The sequence below is a fragment of the Chiloscyllium punctatum genome, chromosome 9 (genome assembly GCF_047496795.1).
Source record: "Chiloscyllium punctatum isolate Juve2018m chromosome 9, sChiPun1.3, whole genome shotgun sequence".
Lineage (NCBI taxonomy): Eukaryota > Metazoa > Chordata > Chondrichthyes > Orectolobiformes > Hemiscylliidae > Chiloscyllium > Chiloscyllium punctatum.
Window position 1 is genome coordinate 99,381,704 of NC_092747.1, and position 26,040 is coordinate 99,407,743.

At 42.1% G+C, this 26,040-nt stretch overlaps 1 protein-coding gene across 1 annotated transcript in view; it reads right to left on the bottom strand.

Annotated features, from left to right (window-relative positions):
• uchl3 (ubiquitin carboxyl-terminal esterase L3 (ubiquitin thiolesterase)) overlaps positions 1-26,040 on the bottom strand; it is a 50,434-nt gene that overhangs the window by 9,805 nt on the left and 14,589 nt on the right. The window contains exons 2-4 of the mRNA XM_072577964.1: positions 18,945-19,101; positions 14,754-14,839; positions 14,446-14,493 (exon numbers count right to left, since the gene is read on the bottom strand). Coding sequence (XP_072434065.1) covers positions 14,446-14,493; positions 14,754-14,839; positions 18,945-19,101 — 291 coding nt within the window. The remainder of the gene's footprint in view (positions 1-14,445; positions 14,494-14,753; positions 14,840-18,944; positions 19,102-26,040) is intronic.

A 26,040-nucleotide genomic window follows, 5' to 3' on the forward strand; every position in this document is an offset into this window, starting at 1 on the left:
AGAGAAAGAAAGTGGAAGTGTCCAGCAAGAGCTTTTTGATTAGAGTCATTGAATAGATGTGAATCAATAGACATTGATTTTTGAAGGCATCTGCTAAAATTCCATTCAACAGTATCAGTGCCAGTCAGTCTTGTTACACTTTCTAACAACATTGTGGTTATAGGTACATTGGATGGACTGTAGTGATTCTAGAGGGTGGTTCACCACTTTCTTCAAGATTGATTAGAGATGCTCAATAAATCCTGGCCTTGCCACCAATGCTCATATTCTATTAAATAAAGTAACAAAAATATAATATCGGGTTTCAGTGAGACCACATCTGAAGTACTGTATATAATCTTGATCTGATGAACCAAGGAAGAAAAACCTTGCCTTTAAGGAATGCAACAATGGTTCGATAAATAAATTCTTAAACAAGAGGCTGTCGTATGAAGAGCTATTGCATAGAAAGGGTTGTTAATCTTTGGAGTCTTGAAGAACGAGTGGAAATCTCATTGAAATGGCTCATTAGGTGCAGATTGCTTCCACTGGCTGGACAGTCTGCATCCAGGAGGCATGGTCTCCAGATAAGGGGCAAGCTGCTCAGATCATATAACCAGAAATTTCTTTGCTCGAGACTGTTTGTCCATGGAATTCTCTACACAACCTGACAGTGGAAGCTTAGTCATGGAGCATATTTAAGATGGAGATTGGCAGATTTTTGGGCCCCAAGAGAATTTAGAGGATATACAAGCAGACAGTAAGTGCGGTGACAGAAGTCCAGCCTTGATCGTATTGAACAGCGGAGCAGACAACAGGCCCTGGTCCTGCTCCTGCTCCTACCTGCTATGTGCTTTTTCTGGAAATACTAAAATTGAGATATGTATAATTGGAGGCAATCCTGAGGCATAGGAAAGGACTTGTTGAAAAGTTACAAGGCAGAGTTGTCATAAACAGATTTTCTGTGATTGGCCAGCCATGGAAAAGGGACTTCACCTACAGATTTGCTGCTGGGTCCCAGCTGAATATTCCACGTGTATTTTTAATTGCTTGGCAGGACAGAACTTAAAACAAACACTTCCAAAAAGTGACTTCAAAACCTTCTATACTGCCCTCATCAAAACTGAATCACAACAAAAGCAACTTCAAAAGGATACAATTCACACTGTTTCAGAAGAGGCTGTTGACTGGTTGAATTGTGGTTAGTATGAAGATGCAGCAGGAACTGTTAACTGTTTTAGTTCACTGATTAAATTCAAACCAGGACGTCGCATGATTTGGCCAGGGCATTGCCACAGGGATGCAGCATGGAGTGTCTCCATGCTAAATATAGTCTAACTTTAAGAAAACCACAATACCGGGAGGGAAAGAAAAGTTGGATTGATGGCAAAAAAAAGAAGTTAAACTTGTACTTCTAAATCTCAAAATCTATTCATAAATGCTACAGAAAGGGGCATTAGCATCAACATTTTTGTTTAAACAGTAAATTCCAGATCAAATTGTTCACAAGAGACTTGAATTGTAGAGACCAAGTTCTTATGCAGAACCTGTACAAATTCCGATTATGTGACAACGTTCTACCTGAATTTTACAAGACTGTCCCTTCAGCTTTGACCCTTTTTAGGAAGCTCCAGCTCATGCCTCTTTCTATGCTCCCACATTATACAAGCAACACTTGCACATCTGGACTTTCAAGCATATTTCTGCTGATGCCATTCTTTAATCATTAACACGGGAGTTGTTGTGCCAGTAACGTGGGCCGAGTCACCTCATGACTTTCCTGTACCCCTCTTTGGGAGAAGCACTTTCAGCATTCTCAAGATTTTCAAATCACTACAAGCTGCACGGCACTTGAAGCCCAAGGAGTTTGATTGCACACACAGGGGCACTGTTAAAGCAAAGCACTAAAAACGGTACAAAACCATGGCCAGACTTGAAATAGGAAAATAAGAATGCTGCACTCCAACACAAGTCTCTTCACACCTGAGCGAACAAGTACCAGGCAGATCAATCCCACAGTGACCACACTGACCAACAATTGTTTGCAATGCTCAGCACTGAGAAGGTAGCAGTATAGTAATATTGTGCTTGTTACAAACATACTCTACCTTGTCCTATGGCAGCATAAACACTTTGACTAACCTACAAAGTCCCAAAATGCTTTAGCCAGGGGACAAACTAGCACACTAAACATTTAAAATTAATTAAGCATTGAGAATGTGGCACTTGCTACAGCAGGAGTAACAGCATAAACATAAGAGAGAAGCTGGAGAAGTACAGCTGGATAAACGAGCCTCAGATGTTTCCCAGTTCTGAAGAAAGGTCATTGATCTGAAACACTTGATTTTTTTTTAGCCTCACCAATGCTGCCTGACCTGCCAAGTGTTTTCTGCATTTTCTGTTCTTATTTTAGATTTCTAACTTGACCAGCATTTAGCTGTTGCATTAAAGGATTTTTTAAAAAGTTGATAGAGTGAGATAAAGTCAAGTAGGGAGAGGCTTCTTACTGACATGGACATGTAGAGCCAAATATTCCATTTGTAAAACTCAGAGATGATGGACTGTATTTTAAATAAAAACTGATTACAAGTGAAGTTTCTCAACAAAAACAGCAAAGCAATCAGAGTTATTCAGATATAATACAACATGTTCTGCTCAGAAAATATGCAAATTGTAGCTTTATTATAGGAATATATTAATTGTATCTGAAACACAATTGATTTTTCACACAAACTCATTAAGTTTTGTAAAGCAGTGTAAACATATTATGCAACATTTCTGATTTGGGAAAAAAACCATGCAATTATTACACACACCCTTTTGCTCAGGGGGCTTTACTGGCAAATCATTATTGTACCATTTCAAAATAGACATGTCTGTTTCATGGAAAAGAAATTGCAAATGGAATCCAAAACCCATGACCAATGGCACTGCATTCGCAAACTATATGGGTTGATTCACAGCAAAAGGCTGATGTATCTGCCCAAGTCACTGATTATGACCACATGCTCTCAGCCCTCAACAAGAGCTATATCATTGCATATCTGAAAAAGTTGGTGTACGTCTGTGTGGGAAGTGGAACTTATGAGAGCATGCTGCATGTATACATTAGCTGTCACATTTCCTATCTTTCAAGAGGAGCTAAACCTCAAACAGACTTTAATGGTTGTAAGATACTTTGTGGGTATCCTGTGATACTGAAAGGCAATGTATAAATGTAAGTCTTTCATTTTAACTTGTCGAGCTAATCTGATACTGTAAGGAAGACGATCACTTCGAAAATACCTGCGACCAGAAAACACTTTAAAGGAAAATTACTTAAACTCCATTTGTATCTTTTGTCACACTGTAGACTACTTAATCTTGAGAGAGGGGGTCATCATCATGGAACACACTTCCCCTCTCGTCTGTTATTTATAAACAGAGTGCCCCTAGATAAAGATTTGGAAGGACGAATATAGATTCTTCCCTGGACTTGTGCTGGAAATTTCCTTGGAACTGCTCCTGTTCTGCAGCAAGTCAGGTAAAAACACCCTTTGTGTTTTTACGAACTCTGACGAAATTTCAGTCCAGGAATGCAGAGACTGATCAGAATCCTCCATCTGCTGCTCTAAGCAATCATAGGCTACATTTACTCTGTAAAACAACACCCATGGTGCACTTAACTACAGAGATTGCCCTTGAGCATGCATTTAAATATCCAGGGCCCTTCTGCATAGATAACATTCCTTGTATACGCTAATGTTTTTGTTTCCTTTATTGTATTTGCAACTAAAATAGCTAAAGAATTGAAAGGGGGAGCTTCCTGATTGAAATCAAAGACAGAAATTCCTTGCGAGTTAGATCACGGTGTTCATGTCTGGGACCTGGGCTAGACCACAACATTCTTTTAACACGTAGGCAGATACTTTGGGGAGCCTCACCAATACTTGGAGACAGACACACCCAGGATCCTCTTGGTGGTTAGGATTACCCAACTGCAAATGTAGCTCACTGCTCACCCATGTTTCTACCTCTGTCTATGTCTGCTGAAACTTGGCTCCACCTATTCTAGAAGAAAGTGAGGACTGCAGATGCTGGAGATCAGAGCTGAAAATGTGTTGCTGGAAAAGCACAGCAGGTCAGGCAGCATCCAAGGAACAGGAGAATTGACGGTTCGGGCATAAGCCCTTCTTCAGGAATGAGCAAAGTGTGTCCAGCAGGCTAAGATAAAAGGTAGGGAGGAGGGACTTGGGGAGGGGCGTTGGAATTGCGATAGGTGGAAGGAAGTCAATGTGAGGGTGATAGGCCGGAGTGGGGTGGGGGCGGAGAGGTCAGGAAGAAGATTGCAGGTTAGGAAGGCGGTGCTGAGTTTGAGGGATTTGAATGAGACAAAGTGGGGGGAGGGGAAATGAGGAAACTGGAGAAATCAGAGTTCATCCCTTGTGGATGGAGGGTTCCTAGGCGGAAGATGAGGTGCTCTTCCTCCAAGCGTCGTGTTGCTATGGTCTGGCGATGGAGTCCAAGGACCTGCATGTCCTTGGTGGAGTGGGAGGGGGAGTTGAAGTGTTGAGCTATGGGGTGGTTGGGTTGGTTGGTCCGGGTGTCCCAGAGGTGTTCTCTGAAACGTTCCGAAAGTAGGCGGCCCCGAAACGCCAGCTCGCGTACACCTCCTCCTACTGCCCCCTTGACCATGACCCCACCTCCTACCACCAAACCATCATCTCCCAGACCATCCATAACCTCATCACCTCAGGGGATCTCCCATCCACCACCTCCAACCTCATAGTCCCACAACCCCGCACCGCCCGTTTCTACCTCCTGCCCAAAATCCACAAACCTGACTGCCCCGGCCGACCCATTGTCTCAGCCTGCTCCTGCCCCACCGAACTCATCTGTGCATACCTCGACACGGTCCTGTCCCCCTTAGTCCAAGAACTCCCCACCTATGTTCAGGACACCACCCACGCCCTCCACCTCCTCCATGATTTTCACTCCCCCGGTCCCCAACGCCTTATCTTCACCATGGACATCCAGTCCTTGTACACCTCCATCCCCCATCACGAAGGACTCAAAGCCCTCCGCTTCTTCCTTTCCCGCCGTACCTACCAGTACCCTTCCACTGACACCCTCCTTCGACTGACTGAACTGGTCCTCACCCTGAACAACTTCTCTTTCCAATCCTCCCACTTCCTCCAAACCAAAGGAGTAGCCATGGGCACCCGCATGGGCCCCAGCTATGCCTGCCTCTTCATAGGATATGTGGAACAGTCCATCTTCCACAGCTACACTGGCACCACCCCCCACCTTTTCCTCCGCTACATCGATGACTGTATCGGCGCTGCCTCGTGCTCCCACGAGGAGGTTGAACAGTTCATCCACTTTACCAACACCTTCCACCCCGACCTCAAATTCACCTGGACCGTCTCAGACTCCTCCCTCCCCTTCCTAGACCTCTCCATTTCTATCTCGGGCAACCGAATCGACACTGACATTTACTATAAACCGAAAGACTCCCACAGCTACCTAGACCACACCTCCTCCAACCCTGCCCCCTGTAAAAACACCATCTCATATTCCCAATTCCTTCGTCTCCACCGCATCTGCTCCCAGGAGGACCAGTTCCAAAACCGTACCACCCAGATGGCCTCCTTCTTCAAGGACCGCAACTTCCCCCCCAGAGGCGGGTGACGCTGCCCTCCACCGCATCTCTTTCACTTCCCGCTCCTCTGCCCTTGAGCCCCGCCCCTCCAACCGCTGCCAGGACAGAACCCCACTGGTCCTCACCTACCACCCCACCAACCTCCATGTACAGAGTATCATCCGCCGTCATTTCCGCCACCTCCAAACGGACCCTACCACCAGGGATATATTTCCCTCCCCATCCCTATCAGCGTTCCGAAAAGACCACTCCCTCTGTGACTCCCTCGTCAGGTCCACACCCCCACCAACCCAACCTCCACTCCCCGGCACCTTCCCCTGCAACCGCAAGAAATGCATAACTTGCGCCCACACCTCCCCCCAAGGCCCCAAGGGATCCTTCCATATCCACCACAAATTCACCTGCACCTCCACACACATCATCTATTGCATCCGCTGCACCCGATGTGGCCTCCTCTATATTGGGGAGACAGGCCGCCTACTTGCGGAACGTTTCAGAGAATACCTCTGGGACACCCGGACCAACCAACCCAACCACACCGTAGCTCAACATGTCAACTCCCCCTCCCACTCCACCAAGGACATACAGGTCCTTGGACTCCTCCATCGCCAGACCATAGCAACACGACAGTTGGAGGAAGAGCGCCTCATCTTCCACCTAGGAACCCTCCAACCACAAGGCATGAACTCAGATTTCTCCAGTTTCCTCATTTCCCCTCCCCCCACCTTGTCTCAGTCAAATCCCTCGAACTCAGCACCGCCTTCCTAACCTGCAATCTTCTTCCTGACCTCTCTGCCCCCACCCCACTCCAGCCTAATACCCTCACCTTGACCTATCGCATTTCCAACGCCCCTCCCCCAGTCCCTCCTCTCTACCTTTTATCTTAGCCTGCTGGACACACTTTCCTCATTCCTGAAGAAGGGCTTATGCCCGAAACGTTGATTCTCCTGTTCCATGGATGCTGCCTGACCTGCTGTGCTTTTCCAGCAACACATTTTCAGCTCCACCTATTCTAGTCCGCGCACACAAACACTCAATCACAGACACACTCCACTCCTCCTCGCCCTTCCAAACTACTACCACCACTCTTACACTTTCCTGGCTAGAGTGCGACCCTCAACTCTCTACAGACTTCAGCACATCAAAAGTTCTTCCATCTGTATTCCACCACCCTGAGCGTCCCACTCACCCTGTGGCTCATCGATATTCATGGTTTCCAGACATGCCCACAATGTCTCAAATTTAAATTTCTCATTGTAGTGTTTACCGTGCTCCAGGGTAGCACCATTTCCTGAACTCCGTAACCACTTTGGCAAAAATGGCCCTGTCCAAAATCTCCAGTCCTCTGACTTGGGCCTCTTGCACACTCACTGTTAAATAACTACTACTGCATCTCTGCTGACTTATCCTTTCACCTCATTTGTCGAGGAAAACAAACTAGTTGCTTCAGAAAAAGTGCGAAATGGAAAAGGTGTCAGGTTGGAGGGCTGTAAGGAAGGAAGATCGAAACTGTTTGTGTCTGGGTGGGTTAGAATCAGAGAAAAAGTTACAAAGTATTCTTCATTTCTAAGTCACCTTTTTAAATTGGATATCACGGGGCCATATTCCCAACATAATTAAAAAAGACGAACTCAGGGGTGACAAGAACAGTTCTTGCAGAAAACAGATTTGCAATGGTTTATAGCAGCAATGCTTTTCTTGAATTGGGTTTAAGGGATGTTGAAATAATGATGTCATTTCTGGTATGATGTGCATGGAAAAATCTTGGACTAATTTTAGGCATGGTAATAAACCCCAAAGGCATTTCTGTCAATAAAAATGGCAGCTAGAAAGGTTCTCCAAATGGCTCAGCAAGATTCTCAAGTCGTTAACTATCCGAACAGACCAGGGGAACTCAATCCACAGTCTATGCAGAAACAGGAGCTTTCACTAGAGTGGAAATCAGAACCCAAAAGGTGGCCCCAAAAGTATTGCCTACTCCTGTGGGTAACGTGGTAATCTTGTTGGAAAAGTGCCTGCAAAGACACAAGATAAGGATGAGATTGGATTAGGCCTGATTCTTCCACCACCGCAGAGCAATACATGCTGCTGTTCAGAAAGGAGTAACCTCATACTGGATGAGGTGCAAAAGAGAAAACAGCAATAATAAAACTCTCTCCCCTTAAGCAACTCACCAAGGCTCTTTGACCAATAACTTCCAAACCCAAAACCTTTCCCACACAGAAGGACAAGGACAACAGCTGAATTGGTATACAACTAGCAAACTACACCTTTCCCAAGGCCACACATTCTGGACTTGGAAATAGATCACTGTTCCTTCACTGTCACTGCACACTGCATCAAAATCCTGGAACTCCTTTCCCAAAAGCACTGAGTGCCCCATACCCCATAGATTACAGTGGTTCAAGGGGGCAGCTCACCACCACCAGGTAATTAGGGATGGGCATGAAATGCTGGTTCAGCTAGTGAAAACCACATCCTGTGAATTAATAACAAAAATGTGTGATCAGGGAGAAAAATTGATTGGGAATAAATAAGAATCAAGTATCCGTCTTTAGCAAAACTAGAGTTTAACTTGCAATATTGGTCAGGTATGCAGTAGTCGAGTTGTAATATTACTGACTAAGTAATTCAGTGCCCTTGCAAATGTTCTGGAGACATGGATATGAATCCTATGGTGGTAGATTGGCAGAATGGCAGCTCAGTGGTTAGCACTTCTGCCTCACAATGCCAATGACCATTGTTTGAGTCCAGCCTTGGGTGACAGCCTGTGTGCTGTTTGCACATTCTCTGTGTCTGTGTGGGTTTCTCCTACAGTCCAAAAACGTGCAGGTTAGGTGGATGAGTCACAGTAAACAGTGATAGGGTTGGGAGCTAGGTCTAGGTGGGATGCTCTTCGGACGGTTGGTGCAGACTTAATGGGCTGAATGGTCTCTTTCTGCATTGTAGGGATTCTATGACATGGTGAAATTTGAATTTAACAAAATCTATAATTTAAAACTTGTCTAATGGTGAGCATGTAATGACTGCCAATTGAGTTCACTAATGCTCCAGGTGTCATTAATTCTCCAAGTTTTAGTAAATAATAATCTCCATTCCTTCACTGTCACTGGATCAACATCCTGAAACTCCCTCCCTAACAGCACTCTGGATATCCCTACAATCCAAGGACTACAGCTGTTCAAACAGGCCATTTATCACCATCTTCTCCAAGGCAATTAGCAACAGGCAATAAATACTGGTGCAACCAATGATGCCCACATTCCATTAAATGAGTAAAAATAAATTCACAAGACCTTTTCTTGTAAAGAAATTTAAGCATGCCTCAGTGAGCTGGAACAGAGATGAGGAAATTTTAAAAAGGAAATTCAGTTAATTATACATCAGTGACTAACATATGGAGGATTATAACAAGGCAACATGACTATTTGACCAAGATGCTTCATCTCATGGCAACAAAATTCTGAATCAGTTGAAGCATTCACAGTGGAATTCTGTCTCCAATTGTTAAAGACGGTAGAGGGTCACATGAACTCAGTAATGGAAAAGAAAAAAAAAATGTGGTAACAATGAATTCTGAAACATTATTTAGAGTCATAGAGTTGTACAGCACGGAAACAGACTATTTGGTCCAACTAGTCTATCGCGACCTAACATCCTAAATTAGTCTAGTCCATTTGCCAGCATTTGGCTCAAATCTCTCCAAACCCTTCCTATTCATATACTCATCCAGACGCCTTTTAAATGTTGTAATTGTACCCGACTCCACCACTTCCTCTGGCAGCTCATTGCATACACACACAATATTTCACAGTGTGTATGAAAAAGGTGTCATAGAGTCAGATGTACAGCACAGAAACAGACCCTTCAGCTCAACTCATCCATGCCAACCAGATATCCCAACCCAGTCTAGTCCCACCTGCCAGCATCTGGCCCATATCCCTCCAAACCCTTCCAATTCATATATCCATCCAGATGCCTCTTAAATGTTGCAATTGTACCAGCCTCCATCGCTTCCTCTGGCAGCTCATTCCATACAAGTACCATACAAGGTCTCTTTTAGATTAGCCCTTCCACCCATAAGTCCACACCAACCCTCCGAACAGCAACCCACATTTATCCTTTCACCTAACACTATGGGCAATTTAGCATGGCCAATTCACCTAACATGCACATTTTTGGACCGTGGGAGGAAACCGGAGCACCCGGAGGAAACCCACGCAGACATGGGGAGAACGTGCAAACTCCACACACACAGTTGCCTCAGGCGGGAATTGAACCTGGGTCTCTAGCCCTGCGAGGCAGCAGTGCTAACCACTGTGCCACCGTGCCATCTTTCCCCTCTCACGCTAAACCTATGCCCTCGAGTTCTGGACTCCCCCACCCCAGGGAAAAGACTTTGCCTATTTATCTTATCCATGTCCCTCAGCTCTTATATATCTTTCCCCTCTTACCTTAAACCTGTGCCCTCTAGTGTTGGGCCCCCCCCTACCGGAGAAAAGATCTTAGCTGTTCACCTTATGCGTGCCCCTCATGATTTTATAAACTTCTATGGAATCCCCAGGCTTTATACATTAAGTGAAGTTGAGAATCAGAAAAGTCATGATCTTGCTGACTAGTAGCCTAAGGAGCTGAATGGTCTCTCACTGCTCCAAGTAAGTATGAATACGCGTTAACATCACAGGAACATCGCCATGCAAATAAGAAAACTGCCATTTATTTTTTGTCTAAAAATTAACTGAGAACAATAAATAAGTATTGTTTTAATTGTAAGATGAGGGTGTGTACTTTAAAGACATATGCTTCCTCTTTAATTCAGTAACAATTGCAAACATTGCAAACTCTGATTGAAATACTTTATGGTATTTTTCCTACATTTGAGCGAGAAGTAAAACAAGGAATGTGAACAATTAAGTACTTTCTTTGTTAACAGTTGTTCGCACTTGAGTTTTTCTGATACTTGCAAAACAAACCTTATTAATTGTTTAGTGATTTGTGACGGTTGACTCACTTCCATTTCACCGCGGGTGTTTCAGGAAACCTTATTATTGATGCCATGTTCTGAGCTTTAAGCTTGACCAGTCAGTCTTCTGTAGGAACCAATGTGTCATTATGTCCAAGTTTCACGTAGATATGGGCAAAGAAGTGACAAACGGAAAACAACGTGGGAAAGTGTGAGGTCATGTATTTTGGCAGGAAGAAGAGGCATAGACTATTTTCTAAATGGGGAAAGGCTATGGAAATCTGAAGCACAAAGGGGCTTAGGAGTCCGAGTTCAGTATTGTCTTAAGATTAACATGCAGATTCAGTTGGCAGTTAGGAAGGAAAATGCAATGTTAGTATTCATTTCAAGAGGGCCAGAATGTAAGAATGGAGATGTATTGCTGAGGGTCTGTATAAGAGCCTGTTCATACTGCATTTGAAATATTGTGAGCAGTTTTGGGACCCATATCTATCAAAGGATAGGCTGACCTTGGAGGTGGTCTAGAGGAAGCTTGCAAGGATGATCCTAGCAATGAAGGGCTTGTCACATGAGGAGCAGTTGGGGACACTGGTCTGTACTTGATAAAGTTTAGAAGGACGAAGGGGCATCTCATTGAAACTTACACAATGCTGACAGGCCTGGATAGAGTGGAAATGGAGAAGATTCAAAGTTTATGAGAAGATTTGTAGCTCGGGTGCTTGTTGTTGTGGTTCTGTTCATTGAGCTGGGAATTTGTGTTGCAGATGTTTACGTTTCGTCCCCTGCCTAGGACAACACTACTATTATAGGACAAGCCAAACAGAGAACAGCCAGGGAATTCCTAGAGGCATGGCACTCATCCACAGATTCAATCAACAAATACAGCGACCTGGACCCAATATACCGACTACTGCAGCGGACAGCTGGAACTAACAACCAGAAGCGGCAGAGACAAACCACTATAAATGCTGGAGGAAACATCACAGAAGCGCTTCATAGGAGGCTCCCAAGCACTGAGGATGTCACCTAGACAGGGGACGAAACATCTGCAACACAAATTCCCAGCTCGGCGAACAGAACCACAATATGGAGAAAATGTTTCCACTAGCTCGAGAGACTAGGGCCAGAAGACAGTCTTAGAATGAAGGGATGACTCTTTAGAACGGAGATCAGGAGGAATTTCTTCAGCCAGAAGGTGGTTAATCTGTGGAACAGATTACCACAGAGGGCTGTGGAGGCCAAGTCAGTGTCTTAAATACAGTCAGAGAAAGAGGTTCCTGATTAGTAAGGGGTCATGGGTTACTTCCCCAAAAAACTTCAATAAATTAGAGAAAAACTATTTCCTTGAGAAAACTATGTTGATTCTTCTTGATCATGTTATGATTTTCGAAATATCCTGTATAGCCGCCATAATAACAGATTCTAATAATGCCCCTACAACAGGTGTTAGATTAATTGACCGAGTTTCCTGAATTAGAGTGTTAAATTCATTATTTTCCAACCTGCTGGAAACCTTCCAGAATATCTAAAGAACTTTGGAGGATTATAACGAAGCTTGTTGCCCACTTACAGCCACTTCTATTAAGACAGTACGATGCAGGCCACCTAACACAGGGACTGTCAGCCTTCCAAAATAATAGTTTCCAGTATCATTTTTGTGGTGACTAAAGGTTCCTCCCTCCCATTCTTAGTTTGATTTTCAGATATCTTTGGAAAGTTTTCTATGTCTCCTGCAAAGTAAAAGGATATAAAGAACATTCAACACCTTATTTTCCATAATTAATTCCCTAGCCTCACTCCAGTGAGAACCACTAAGTTGTAGTTACTTATTTCCTTTTTAAATACTTGTCAAAATGCTTATGGACATTTTATTTTATAACCAGCATTCTCTCATACTTTGTTTTCTACCTTTTGTCGTCATTATTTAATGATTCTCAATATTGGATGTTTCTTCTGATTTGTCACTAATCTGTGCAGAATTGGATTGTATTTCTTTCAATTTGACATGATCTGTAACTTCCTTATTCAGCTAAAAGAGATGTTTCCTTCTCAAAATGTCTTTCTTTGCACTGGGACAAATCCTTGCTGAGTTATTTAAATATCTTGCTAAAAGTCTGACACTGCATCTGCTGTCCTGCCTTTAACCTAATTTCTCATTTCACACTCTGTCTTCATATCCTCATAATTCCCTTCAATCATGCTTAAAAATGGATTAATCCTGTGACATTAGCAGGTCTCAAGAAAGCTGCTCCCTGGTTGATCTCAGATGTACAGTTCATAGAAACAATCCCAAGTACCCTCTGAACTCATTTCCCATGTTACCTTTGCCAATCTGATTGTCCAATCTACATAAATATTGAAATGCAGTATCTTTCCAACACATTTTCTGTTCCTGTATGGTCCGTCCGACAGTGTTACTACTATTAGAAGGTACATAAAATACTTCCACAAATGACCTCTTACCTTATCCTTACCCAAACTGATTTCACATCTTGTTCTAAAAAACTATTGTATTAACAATGCCCTTACTTAACAGAGCTACACCCTCAACACTTCACAGTTTCCTATATTTTTCAATTGTCAAAGACTCTTCGACATTCAGGCTCCAGCCTTAGTTGTGTTGTAACATACTTCTGTAATGGCTATCTGATTCATTGCAGCATATTCATTTATATCTGTGCTAATATTACGTCTATTTTGTTTCAAATGCTGTATGCATCCAGATACAGAATCTTTAACTGTCTTTTACTATTTTTACAGTCTCTGGTCATATTTTTGGTGCATTCGTAAGTTTGTAATTTCCATTCCTTGTTGACACACTTTGGTCATTATATACAAATTGCGACCCTACTCTATCACTTAGTTGCTTCCCTTTGATTTACCAGATCTCCTCTCACATGACCTCCTTGACCCATCAACCCTGCTACTCAGTTTAGAGTTCGTTTCTCAGTCCCAAGTAATGCATAAATGCAGATTTGAACAAAAGCTCATCCGTATCTCATTGCAGAGTACTATACCATAAAGAATTGCTATTTCCATCCTCTGGATACCTTGAGACTCAACTATTCCAGCATACTCTTGACTGATCTCTCCATATTTTATTCCTCTTTAGCATGACATCATCCAAAACTCTGTACAAATTGAGATACAGGCAGCAAAGTCCTATCACCCCTGTGTTCACTGTCCTACACTGGTTCCCCAGTCAAGCTAAGCCTTGTTGATAAAACTTGCATGCTTGTTTTCAATTCCTCTTAGTATCTCTACAATGTCCTCTGGTCCTATAAGCCTCCAATATATCTCCAGTTCTGGTGTCCTGACAGTGTCTGATTTTAACTGCTGCACCACTTGTGGAGCTGCACAGAGTCATAAAGCATGGAAACTAATCCTTCGGTCCAACCAGTCTCTATGTCCTTAGCTTTGGAATTCTCTCCCTACCTCTCGTTTATTGTTTAAGGCAGTAGTTAAAATCTACTTCTTAAACCAAGATTTTGGTCATCTAAACTATTAATACCTTATGTAGTTCAATATCATATTTCATTTTATTATTGTAAATCTCATTGGGATGTGTTAGGACACCAAAGTTACTCTATTAATATACATTTTATGGTCAGATTAAAAATGAAATCCAGGAGGGACTCTTGGTCGCTATTTCAAATCGTCGTAAAATTCAACTTGAAAACTGTACTTTGATAGATGCTTAAATGTGCAAATCTCAACCAGCCCAACAGCATTCTCACAAATACTGACAACCCATGGCCTCAATGCACACCCTTGTGTGAAAGGACACCATGGAGATTTTAAACAGGTTTGTGAATGTGCAGAAGGATGCAATCTAAGATCAATGGTAAATAAGTAAACATACCTCAGTTTGTCCTTCCTGTGCACTGAATTCATGTGTAACACGAATACTCTAAAGAAAACACAGCAGGAATAAATTTTAGCGCTTTCTCTGCACAGGGATGAAAATTTAATCTCGACTTCAAATATTAGAGACAAGGAAGTTTATCCGATCCTATTATTTGTAGCAAGAATCTGTAGTTAGCTTATTAGCAAGCACATTTACCACAAGAATATTCAATATTACTGAACAAAAATAAGCTTTAAGAAAATCACAATGTCAGGAGTCAGCAAAATTACACATCCTTAGGAATATTAAACATGAAAAGTCACCTCATCTTTTTCTAGGTATTTTGCTTTTTCTTCAGGACTTAAGGGGGATGAATCATCCAAAAACTTTTTCATAACTGAATTAGGTTCTGTGAAAAATATATCACGTAAAGAAATTAATGATATTATTAAGTTTACTTCTGTACAAAAATGTAGATTCTTAAAGACAATAGCAAGATAGGAATAGCGAGTACAGCACCTCCCTGGAAAATCTTACCACCGAGCTATTTTTAAATGACGAATAATTGATTGACAACTAGAGCAGTCCCACTTTTGAAGTTCTTTCTGTGGGTGAATACTCAATTCAATGCATAGTGACACTGATCCATATGAAGCCATAGGTTTAGCTACTGGCCTGCCACAAGATTGCTGACTTTAGATAGGGTTTACATTTTGGATGAAGTTCTCCAAACAAAAGATAAATTAGAGAATTGGAACCTACTTTTACCAGGCAACGACAGTTTCAAGCACCTTTCTCTACTGAAGGATTTGCTATGGGGTGACAGTTCAGACTGACTCAGACTCATATAATTGTTCCTTCACGGTCACTTGGTGGCCTGGAATTCCCTCCCGACCAGCGTTCTGGGTAACCCTACACCCCAATGACTGTGACTGTTTAAGAAGACAGCTCAGAAGCCCCTTCTTCAGGGCAACAAATGGTGACCCAACTAATGACCATCATATCCCATAAACCATAAATCTTTAATATTTGATCCTCAACTTATGGCTGAATTCAAAACCAAACACGCAGAGACGTGATGCCAGAAATATTAAAACAAGAAAAGGCACCAGTTTCTAGGACCAGTTGGCATTTCCCATCTCATTCCCAAATGCACAAACAATGCATGTGGGAAAGTTAGATATAACTATAATAAATTAACAATGACTAACCATACGTGGGCCACAAATTCAAAGTTAGGACCAATGCTAAATCTTGGTGTTGTTGAGAAAATGCATTAGATTTGAGATTTTTTTTGATATAGTGCTATCCTACAGTAATCTTAAAAAGATAATCACTTCTCCCAGAAAAACAGAAAATTCCCTCAGATGCATTTGTTCCCAGCTAGCTGGCCAATCTCTCCTGTAGACTTTTTGCAGTGCCTGCGATCTCCCAGTGCTTCCAGCAAGACACTTCTTAGATACTCTCTTATTTTGTCAAAAATGCAGACTAGGACAATATACTTAATTGGAAAATGTTGAGGTAGTGACGAGACAGAAATATTGAGGCTTAAGAACATTACTGCTTCAAAGTGTCCATGTAGATACTTAAAGACAATAGTACTATAGGAACAGTAAGTATAAGGATAAAAGAGGAAATAAGAATTTTGTACTAGATGTCCAAGTCTGGAAACAACATTAATACAGAGACCCCGGTTCAATTCCTGCCTCAGGCAATTGTCTGTCTGGAGTTTGCACATTCTCCCAGTGTCTGCGTGGGTTTCCTCCCACAGTCCAAAGATGTGTAGGTTAGGTGAATTGGCCATGCCAAATTGCCTGTAGTGTTGTTCGGTGAAAGGGTAAGTGTAGGGGTATGGGTCGGAGTGGGTTGCTCTTCGGAGGGTCAGTGTGGATTTGTTGGGCCAAAGGGCCTGTTTCCACACTAAGTAATCTAATCTCAAAAAAATACAATGTAACTTAAACTCATCAGGATGATACCAGGGTCAGGAAGTATAGCTTTGAGTTCAACTTTGAGACAGTCCACTGGAGCAGAGAATATTGAATAAACTTTTCTGAAACTAGGAAGAGCTTTAATAGAAAATAAACTTTTTTTGCCCTCACTGGGAGTTAGTGACAAGAGGTTGTCAACTTAAACACTAAAACATGCAATGTTTTACCACAGGGAGTGGTTAAAGCAGGGATCATGGTAACCTTAAAAATGATACGTGGATCAGCATTATTAGTGAATGATGTTCTAGGGCTGAGAGACAAAAGGCAGGGAGCAGCTGAGCCTGCTGTGGTAAAAAGCTGACATAGCCACAATGGATTGATAGCTTCCAGTCAAGCCCTGAGCTTCTGTCGTTAATCATTCTTTGGCCCCACCCTGCATTCCCATGACTGAACATGGAATAAAGTTTGCTGGGATGTTCTCAGGATGTGACTATTACTCATTCAGCCTTATCAAGAATTTATTCTAGGTCCAGTATCGACCTGCTGCACCTTGAATAATTCAGTTCTATTATACTGGCAGCAGCAATTCCACCCAACAAGTTCCCACAATGTTATCAGCCTTATCACATAGAATGATTTTCAAATGCGCCATTGCCCAATTGTCCTCGTCACAAACTTATATTCTGGCGACGTCTCTCAAAGCAACAATGAATTCCTATTTTTAAAATAATCTTCAGAAATTATTTTATTTACCTCTTGCCCTGCAGGAGGTTTTAACTTCTGGTTGGGATCTAGTGGCCCTGGCATGAATATTACCTAGAACTTTAGCAAAGTGGCAGGGAGAGGAGGGGAAGGGAAGTCAAAAAATGTCTCAAAAAGTCAAATAGAACTTTCAGAGAGAGAAATGGGCAAAAACGGCGAGAGTTAAACATGAGGGCAGGATATATCAGTGTCCGTGTCATTCATGAGGTGGGACTGAAGGCATTTGGAGTCAAATAAGATGGAGGACAGGACTGCAACCAGATGGTTTCTGTCATTCATAGCTCACAAAAGTCAGGCTGAAGAATGTGAAGTTACCTGAAAAGGAGATTCTCAGTAATAAACAGGAGCGGGTGCAAATAATAATTGTTGCAGTTTTTTTTAAATAAGAGAAGGTGGATACTTCCTGGTCTAATGCATTAACTTCACTGGATTTAATGGACAGGGTCTATCAATCACTCAAGTAATTTAGAAATGAGATGAACATTAGGTGACCCATATTGAAGAAACGTGCAACTATTTGGAGACTCAGAAAATGCCAACAAATGCATCAAACCAAGCAGAAGAAACCACAATGATATTTGCTGTTGTAAGCATTCACCACGCACTTCTAAAGTACCTTTGCTCTTTCCACTGCTCTGGGTAGTACAGACGTTGATAGACATTGCATGTATCTGTGGATTAATTTGTGATAAAAATCAAACCACACCGTACACTCTGTGTACGTTTTTGACTTTTACAAGTCATGGTTGTATTTCTAGGCCATCAATCTTTGTGAAGGAGATAGGTGGCTTTTCCTGGTTGAGCACATATGTCTTTACATGTAATGTTATTGAGTGCGTAAATCTAATGGTTTTCTTCTTGCAATTTAAGTTTAATGTATTGAACCCATTTCTAATTGCATGTCCTTGGCTGAATGAGAAAACAAATCTAGCAGCTAAAAGAATTTCCTACATAAATGTGCAGGGAGGTGGTGATGGTATAGTGATTGTCATTAATTCAGAACCCCAGGTTAATGTTCTGAGGCCATGGGTTAAAATCCCACCATGACATGAGATTTGAATTGAATAAAAAGCTAGCTGCTTGTTGTAAAAACCCATCGGATTCACTAATATCCTTGAGAAGAAAATCTGTGACACCCTTACATACCAGATCCATTGACCCTTAACTGCTTTCTGGGCAATAAATACTGACTTAGCCAGTGATGCCTACATCCATTGAATTACAGGTACACAATCCTTTATTCGAAACACGTGGGGCCAGCTGGTTTTTGGAATTTGGAATTTTTCAAATTTTGGACTAAGTGACAATTTGACAGTGAAATTTAAAGAAGTGTTACCGAGCAGCAGACTTACTGTGAGTACTACGGGCCCAGAGACAGAATTGAGGCCTGCCAGTGCTGGACCATGCCCACCCACGTTACATCCGAGTGACACACATTGAGTGGGTGTGGAGTTGGGTTAACTACTTGCACACCAAACAACCATATTAATGAGGAAACAACTTCACAAAAAGAAACCTTCGGATTTCGGATAAAGGGTTGCCCAGCTGTATGCATATAAAACGAACTTTGATAGTTTTGTTGACTGATCCTGAATATTTTTAGTTCTTCATGAGTAGTCTCTTGAGCAGTTAAGTGTTTAATTGATGTGGAATCTGCTATTTATGACAGCAAAATCTGTGTGTAACAGTGTGACAGCAGAATGTCTATCAAGTGCAAGAGCAAAGTGCGACTGACTCAGGACTTACATGACACACATACATTGGTTTCTAAACCTCCCAACATTATTTTGCTTTTGCAAGCAAAAGCAAAGCCAAAACACTCACCAAATTCCAGTTTATCTCGATTGTTAGCCAGTGCGTGTATAAGGCCGACAGTTCCGCAGGCATTACTGATGGTTTGTTTCATGAAATAAACTTGCGGATCAACCTTCTGCCCTTTAGATTTTATTTCTGCTTCCTCCTCTTGCTTGAACGCTTCATACTAATGGGGGAGAAAGTTAGCATGGTTATTTCCTTGCTTCTAGATATGTTCTTTACCATTTTCAAATCGAGTGAACGTCGTGTCTATTTTTGTTCACACCTCATGCATTCACTGACAAAAAAGAAATCAAGTACGTAGTCTATTTTCTTTCAATCTTCAGTGACCCATGTTAATAGCTTATTTTCAATGGGGTTTGGAATCCATTGAAAAGGGTTTGGATCCATTATTGTTATGCTCAGAAAATCCAAAAATGCACACCTTGAGAGCAATTGCCTATAGAAACTGGTTTCTACTGATTATAGAAGATTCAGGAAGAAAAAAAAGAGACTGATCCTTGCCTCAGCAGAAACACAGTCAATGGAGTCCATTAGCGGAATCCAGAGGTATTATTCTATTGCCAACCATAGCTCTATCTACAAACAATATTCCAACAACTTGCAATATTGAAACCACAAAAGGAATTGTGGGTTGATGTGGCCAGTCAGTGATGTGCAAATTGTTGACATTCATCTCACTTGTGGATCAAGGGGAAATGGGATGAATTAGATTACCAAAGAGCTGACTCGGATACACCAGCCTGAAAAGCCCCACCTGTGCTGTCTCATATTATGATTCCATAATAGAATATTTGGGTATCGACTGATAGGTTGGGCAGGAAACAGAAAGGCATGGTCATTTGTTTGAATTGCAGTGTATCAAGTACACTGTACAAAGGTCACAGTATGTGGCTATGAATCACTGCAAGGAGAGATCCGTTTGCACCATATACAACACAATAAACAGGCATCTCAATTATTGCTTTGCATATCCTCACAAAACAAGACAACCCTTTGTCTTATACCATCCAGCAATACTCCACCGATCACACTGTAGAACCAGATGGCCACAGAAACATTACAACACAGAACTTCATTCAGCTCACCTGTGCCAGCCGAATAAACTCGTCACCCTATTCTAACCTCACTTTCCAACAACTAGCCCATAATCTTAAAATCATAAAATATAGGGGCAGAATTAGGCCAATCAGCATGTGGAGTCCGCTCCAACATTCAATCATGGCTGATGTGTTTTTCAACCCAAGTCTCCTGTCTTCTTTCTGGAAACTTTGATCCCCTTACTAAACAAGAACTTATCCATCTCTGTCTTAAATACATTCAATGACTTGGTCTCAACAACCCTCTGCGGCAATTAGCTCCACAGATTCATCACACTCCAGCTGAAGAAATTCTTCCTCATTTCAATCCTATGGGGTTGTCCCTTCATGATGAGGCTACGCCCTCGGGTTCTAGTCTCTTCTACTTGTGGAAACATCTTCTCCAAGTCCACTCGTTCCCAGCCTCTTAATCTTCTGCAATTTTCAATGAGATACCCCCGCCTTAACCTTCTGAACTCCATCAAATAAAGACCAGGGCCCTCAACCACTCCTTTTGGAACAAGCCTCTCATCCCGGAGATCATTCCTGTAAACCTGCTCTGGATGCCCTCAAAGACCAACTCATCTTTCCATAGAAATGGCACCAAAAACTGTCAAATGCAGTCTGACGAGAGCCTTATCCAACCTCAGCAGTATATCTCTGTTCTTGTTTTCTAGCCCTCTTGAAATGAATGCTAACATTGCATTTGCCTTCTTAACAGCCAACTGAACATGCTTGTTAACCATAAGAGAACTGTCGTGCTTCAGATTTCCATAGCCTTTCGCCATTTAGATAATAGGAGAAAATGAGTACTGCAAAGATGCTGGAATTCCTGATGAAGGGCTTTTGCCCAAAATGGCGATTTCCTGCTCCTCTGATCCTGCCTGACCTGCTGTGTTTTTCCAGCACCACACTCTTGACTCATTTAGATAATAGTCTGCTCCCCTATTTTTCCTACCAAAATGTGCAACCTCACACCTTCCCCTCATTGCATTTCAGTTGCACATCACTAACTGGCCACGTCAACCTGGAGTTCCTTTTAAGCTTCAATTCTGCAAGTTATTCACAATACCAACTGTTCTATCAGCTTAGAAACAGTTCTGTTGCCAACCACAGCTCGATCACACTTTTGTCTGGTGTAGGAATCTGGGCAGATTGGATTCTACATGTCTAGTGTGTGAGGGTGGAAGATGGTTAGGTCAGATCCTGCTGAGGATCCTGCCATTGGGTACTAATCAATGGCATGGCCCAGTTAGGTCCATCTGGTTAATGGTGGGGTTAGATGACTCTGGAGTTAGTTAAATGGCTCGGTGTGTAGTGATTATAACAGCATCTACCAGATAGACTATGGGCTTCTACTCCCTGACTTTCAATTCCAAATTGAGGTTATTTGACTCTGTTTCAAAAGAAGTGCAGTAGATTTAAATGACCAATTTACCTTGTCTTAGAAAATTCTGTGGTGAATATTGTTAAAATGTACCCTGAAACTTTTTCTTGGGAATTGAATGGGAATGATTCATCATGAAATATCATGTTTATTTTCCAATACTAAACAATGAGATATTCATAATGTAACACTTCTAATGTAAGAAATTATTACAAAAGCATTTCACTTAAGTAGCATAAACCAAAGAATGATATCAAGCTGCACAAATAGATACTGGAGCAATTAACTGAAAGCTTGGTCAAGGGAGAGTTTCCTACCTTAAGGTCACTTGAAAGCCTGAGGTATAGAGGCATGTGGAGGGACTTGCCGAGGTTAGGGTCTATACGACTGATGGCACCAATAGCGTAGTGATGATAATTGGAAATATTTAAGAGGCTAGATTTAGAGGAGTGCTGATATCTCAGTAGATTGTGGGGAGACTTGGATGCAAGGGCGAGAATTTTAAAATCAGGTGGGTGAACGATTGGGTGCCAAATGTAGGTCAGTGAGCACCAGGGTGATAAAAGAAGTCAACTTGCTGTGAATTAATATATGGGCAGCAGAGTTTTGAAATGTGGGCAACATCTAGAAGTCCCGAAAAGGACTTCCTCAAAAACATTACCAAATAACTTTGAATGGTCTTTGACCAGGGATCTTTAACAGAGCAATTTGTCACAGACCACTTTTAAGATTAACCTATATTCAAAGATTCGATTACTCAATGTTTCCTCTTTAGTAGAAGTTGACAAAATGTCTACTGATCTCAGTGGTGCAGTAGCCCTCATGACGACAGGATATATAACATCTCCAAATCAATCTAACTTTCCTTTAAAGCTACCAGATGTTTTTCTTTGGCCTGTCCCTTTCTTGTTCATAGTGTGAGAACATGCTGGCTCTCAGCAATGTCATTCGTTAAAAAAAAAGTCACATTCCAGATGTACACCAAACTCAAGCTCATTGTCACCTCTCAATTCGTCCACCACCTTCAAACTGTCAGAATGCTCAAATGACATCCATTACTGGACAGGCAGAAACTCTCACACCTCATACTGGAACCACGGATGCTACAGTCTTCTGCTGATGACTGTCAAAGGCTGCATCAGACAGTTCACAACTTTGATGTCGCATTTGACTGTGACGAGCTCTCAATCCCACATATCCAAGTCGTCTCGAGAGCTGTTAATTCATCCTGTGATTAACTCTAGGCCAGAATACTCCAATGTACTTCAGGAGGACCACCTACAGTCTATCCTCCACGATCCTGAAGTTATCGAAATCTCTATTGCTTGTTCTTGCAGCAAGTCCCATTCCCATCCCACCCCTATGCTCACTGGCCTGCTCCCAGTCAAAGCACATTTTGTTTTTAAAATTTTCACCCTGTTTTCAAATCTTTCTATGGTCTCAGCCTTCCTCATCTCTGTAATCTCCAGTTTTACATTCCTCCCTTTGAAATATCCGCACAGCTCCAATTCTGGCCTTTAGCATTCTTGATTTTAATTGGTCCATCTTTAATATTGTGCCTAAGCTCTCGAACTCTCTTTACAAATGTCTCTGTCCCACTTTCTGCCTTTAAATCAATATTTAAAACGCAATTTTATGACCAAACATTTTGTCATCAGCCAGAATATTTCCACATATCTATAGGGCAACATGGTAGCTCAGTGGTTAGCACTGCTGCCTCACAGCACCAGGGATTAGGGTTCAATTCCACCCTCAGGTGACTGTCTTTATGGAATTTGCACATTCTCCCAGTATCTGCATCGGTTTCCAATGGGTGCTCTGGTTTCCTCACAGTCCAAAAGATGTGCAGGTTAGAATGGATTAGCCATGCTAAATTGCCCATAGTGTCCAGGGATGTGCAGGCTAGGTGAGCTAGCCATAGGAAATGCAGGGTTACAGTGATTGCTTAGAGAGGTGGGTCTGGATGCAATGTTTTTTGGAAGGCTGGTGTGGACTCAATGGGCTGAATGGCCTGCTTCCACACTGTAGAGATTCTATGATACAGTAAGGTTTTCTTTGATAGTGTCCTTTGGGTTGTTTTAATATATTAAAGGCATTGTATAAATGCTAGGTGATGTTGACACTACTGGTTTCTGCATCTTATTTTACAGGTTGGTGCCAGAGATAGCCTGATCATATCATGGTACTGCGATGAGACCATCCCTCAGACACAGATCCAACTAAGTATTACGGGAAGTAACTGGGGCATCCATTGACTAATTGTGCAGCCATTTCAATCTCCCAATCCCTTAGCCACACTTATCAAGCAAAGAGGACCATATAGGTTAGAAAAGTCCATTTGTAGAGTAGGATAGATTTTATTTGTTGGCAATAGCATCCCTGAACAGGTTGCTTAGAAAATATCTAGAAGTTAAAAACAGCTATGATCAAAGTGAAAAATATTGCAGATGCTACAAAGAATCGACTGGGTCCATTCAGGCAGCGTTTGTCTTGAAACAAGAAGTCACATAACCAGATATTTGGGCAGGTGACCAAACGTTGGCCAGAGGTTTACTGAGTATCTTGCAGCAGCAAACGAGAGGTACAGAATCAGAGGGGTGGCGAGGGTACTCCAGAGTTTAGGGCCTAGGTAACTGAAGGGGAGGCCATAAATGACAATCAAAAAGCGAGAAATCAGAAGACTGCCGAGATCAGAGAGTTCTGGGGCTTGAATAAATTCGAGATAGTGAGAGAAGAGGTCACAAAGGCAATTGGAATTTAGGATCAGACATTTGTAAAAAAAAATTAATGCAAAGAACAAATCACGTAAGACAGTGTTGGTCAACAAGCATAGGGGGTGATGGTGAATAGTTTTTGCTGAGCGTTCGAACACGGGCAGTAGGCTTCTGGGTGGCCTCACATTTATAGAGGTAGAATGAGGCAAGACAGCCAGGAGCCAATTTGATTGTCACTGAACTTGTCCAAAACTCTTGATTCCTAAAAATCTCTTTCACCCATCACCCACACCCGGTGATCTACACTTGCTGTGGGTGACACCATATCACTTTCAAAAAAACAAAAAATTCTCACCTTGGTGGTCAAATTACTCTACGGTTCAATCCTCCCAATCTATGTGACCTCCAACATTCCCAAGAGAAAAAATAAGTTCTGCACTCCTTCAACATTGGCCTCTTGCGCATCCCTTTGTCCATTACTTTACCCTAGTCAGCGATGCATTTAGCTGCATGGACCCCGCCCCCCCCCCCCCACCTCAGAAATCCCTCCCATCCCCACTCAACTTAATCCTTTCCAACATGCTGCCTCTCTTACCATTTTTAAACTTCAACTCAAAACCCTTCTCTTTGGCCAAACTTCTGGTCGGTTGACCTAATATCACTCAAGAAAGCCTGTGGCAAATTTGTCTGAGAACACTATGAAGGATCATGGATGTTTTACTGCAGTTACTTAGCACTTATTAATCAGTGCTATTTTAATAAATGGACAAACATTATTTGTATAACATACACTGCATTTAAGTGCAGCATTTCTAATAACCAAATAAAACACTTGCAATTATATAGCATATTTCACAACAATTAGACCTTGCAAAGCACTTGACCACTAATGAAGTAAATTTGAAGTGTAGTCATTATTATAATGTAGAATACAAGGCAACCAATTTGCTCATAATATACTCCCACCAACAGCAATATGATGATAACCAATGAATTGTTGCTGTTGTATAAGGAATATATATTGGTCAGGTCATGGAGAAAGCTTTCCTGGTACTTCTTCAAAAATAATCTCACAGGATCTTTTACATCCACCCAACAGCACTCAGAGACCTTGATTTAATGTCTCTTCCAAATGATGTTAGCCCTCAGAAGTGCAGCACCTTCTCAATAATGACTGCTTTAAAAACGTACTTCGAGCGTCGGGGCCCTCCATTTTTGTTTAGCAACAGGAAGAGCGGGAGTGACGACCAGGGGTCTGCCAGGAAGGGAAATGACAGTTTTAAAAACTTACCTCATCAATAGGCGGAGAGCACGCTGAGCAGGAGCGGACATGGGACTACTAAGTAAGTGAAGTAATATGGTTGGGCAGTTGCATTACCTGAAACACGATTTAGGTAGTGTCTCCCACCATCGCCTCATCAAACCAGCCAAAAAAGGTTTTGTGCACCGGAATGGTAAGGTAACAAGATTTTTTTATTTTTCTATGGTCTTTTTAGGAATTTAGAACAGTGGGAGTGGGGGTTAGGGCCGTTGAATGTTCTTCCTGCAGAATGTGGGAGGTAAGGGTCACCACTAGAGTCCCTGCTGACTGCATCTGTGGGAAGTGCACCCACTACCAATAATAGTGGACTCGCCAAGGTTCAGGGCATTTGAATAGTCACTGGATAGACATATGGATGAAAATGGAATAGTGTAGGTTAGATGGGCTTTAGATTGGTTTCACAGGTTGGCGTAACGTTGAGGGTCGAAGGGCCTGTACTTCGCTGTAATGTTCTAAATTCTATAACATTACTTTGGAATGCTGACCTAGATTTTTGTGCTCAGGTCCTGGAGTGGGACTTGAACCCACAAGGTTATCAATCAGAGGTGGGGTGCTACCAACTTGACCACAGTTACCACCTATATTGAAAAGTACGATGGGGAGG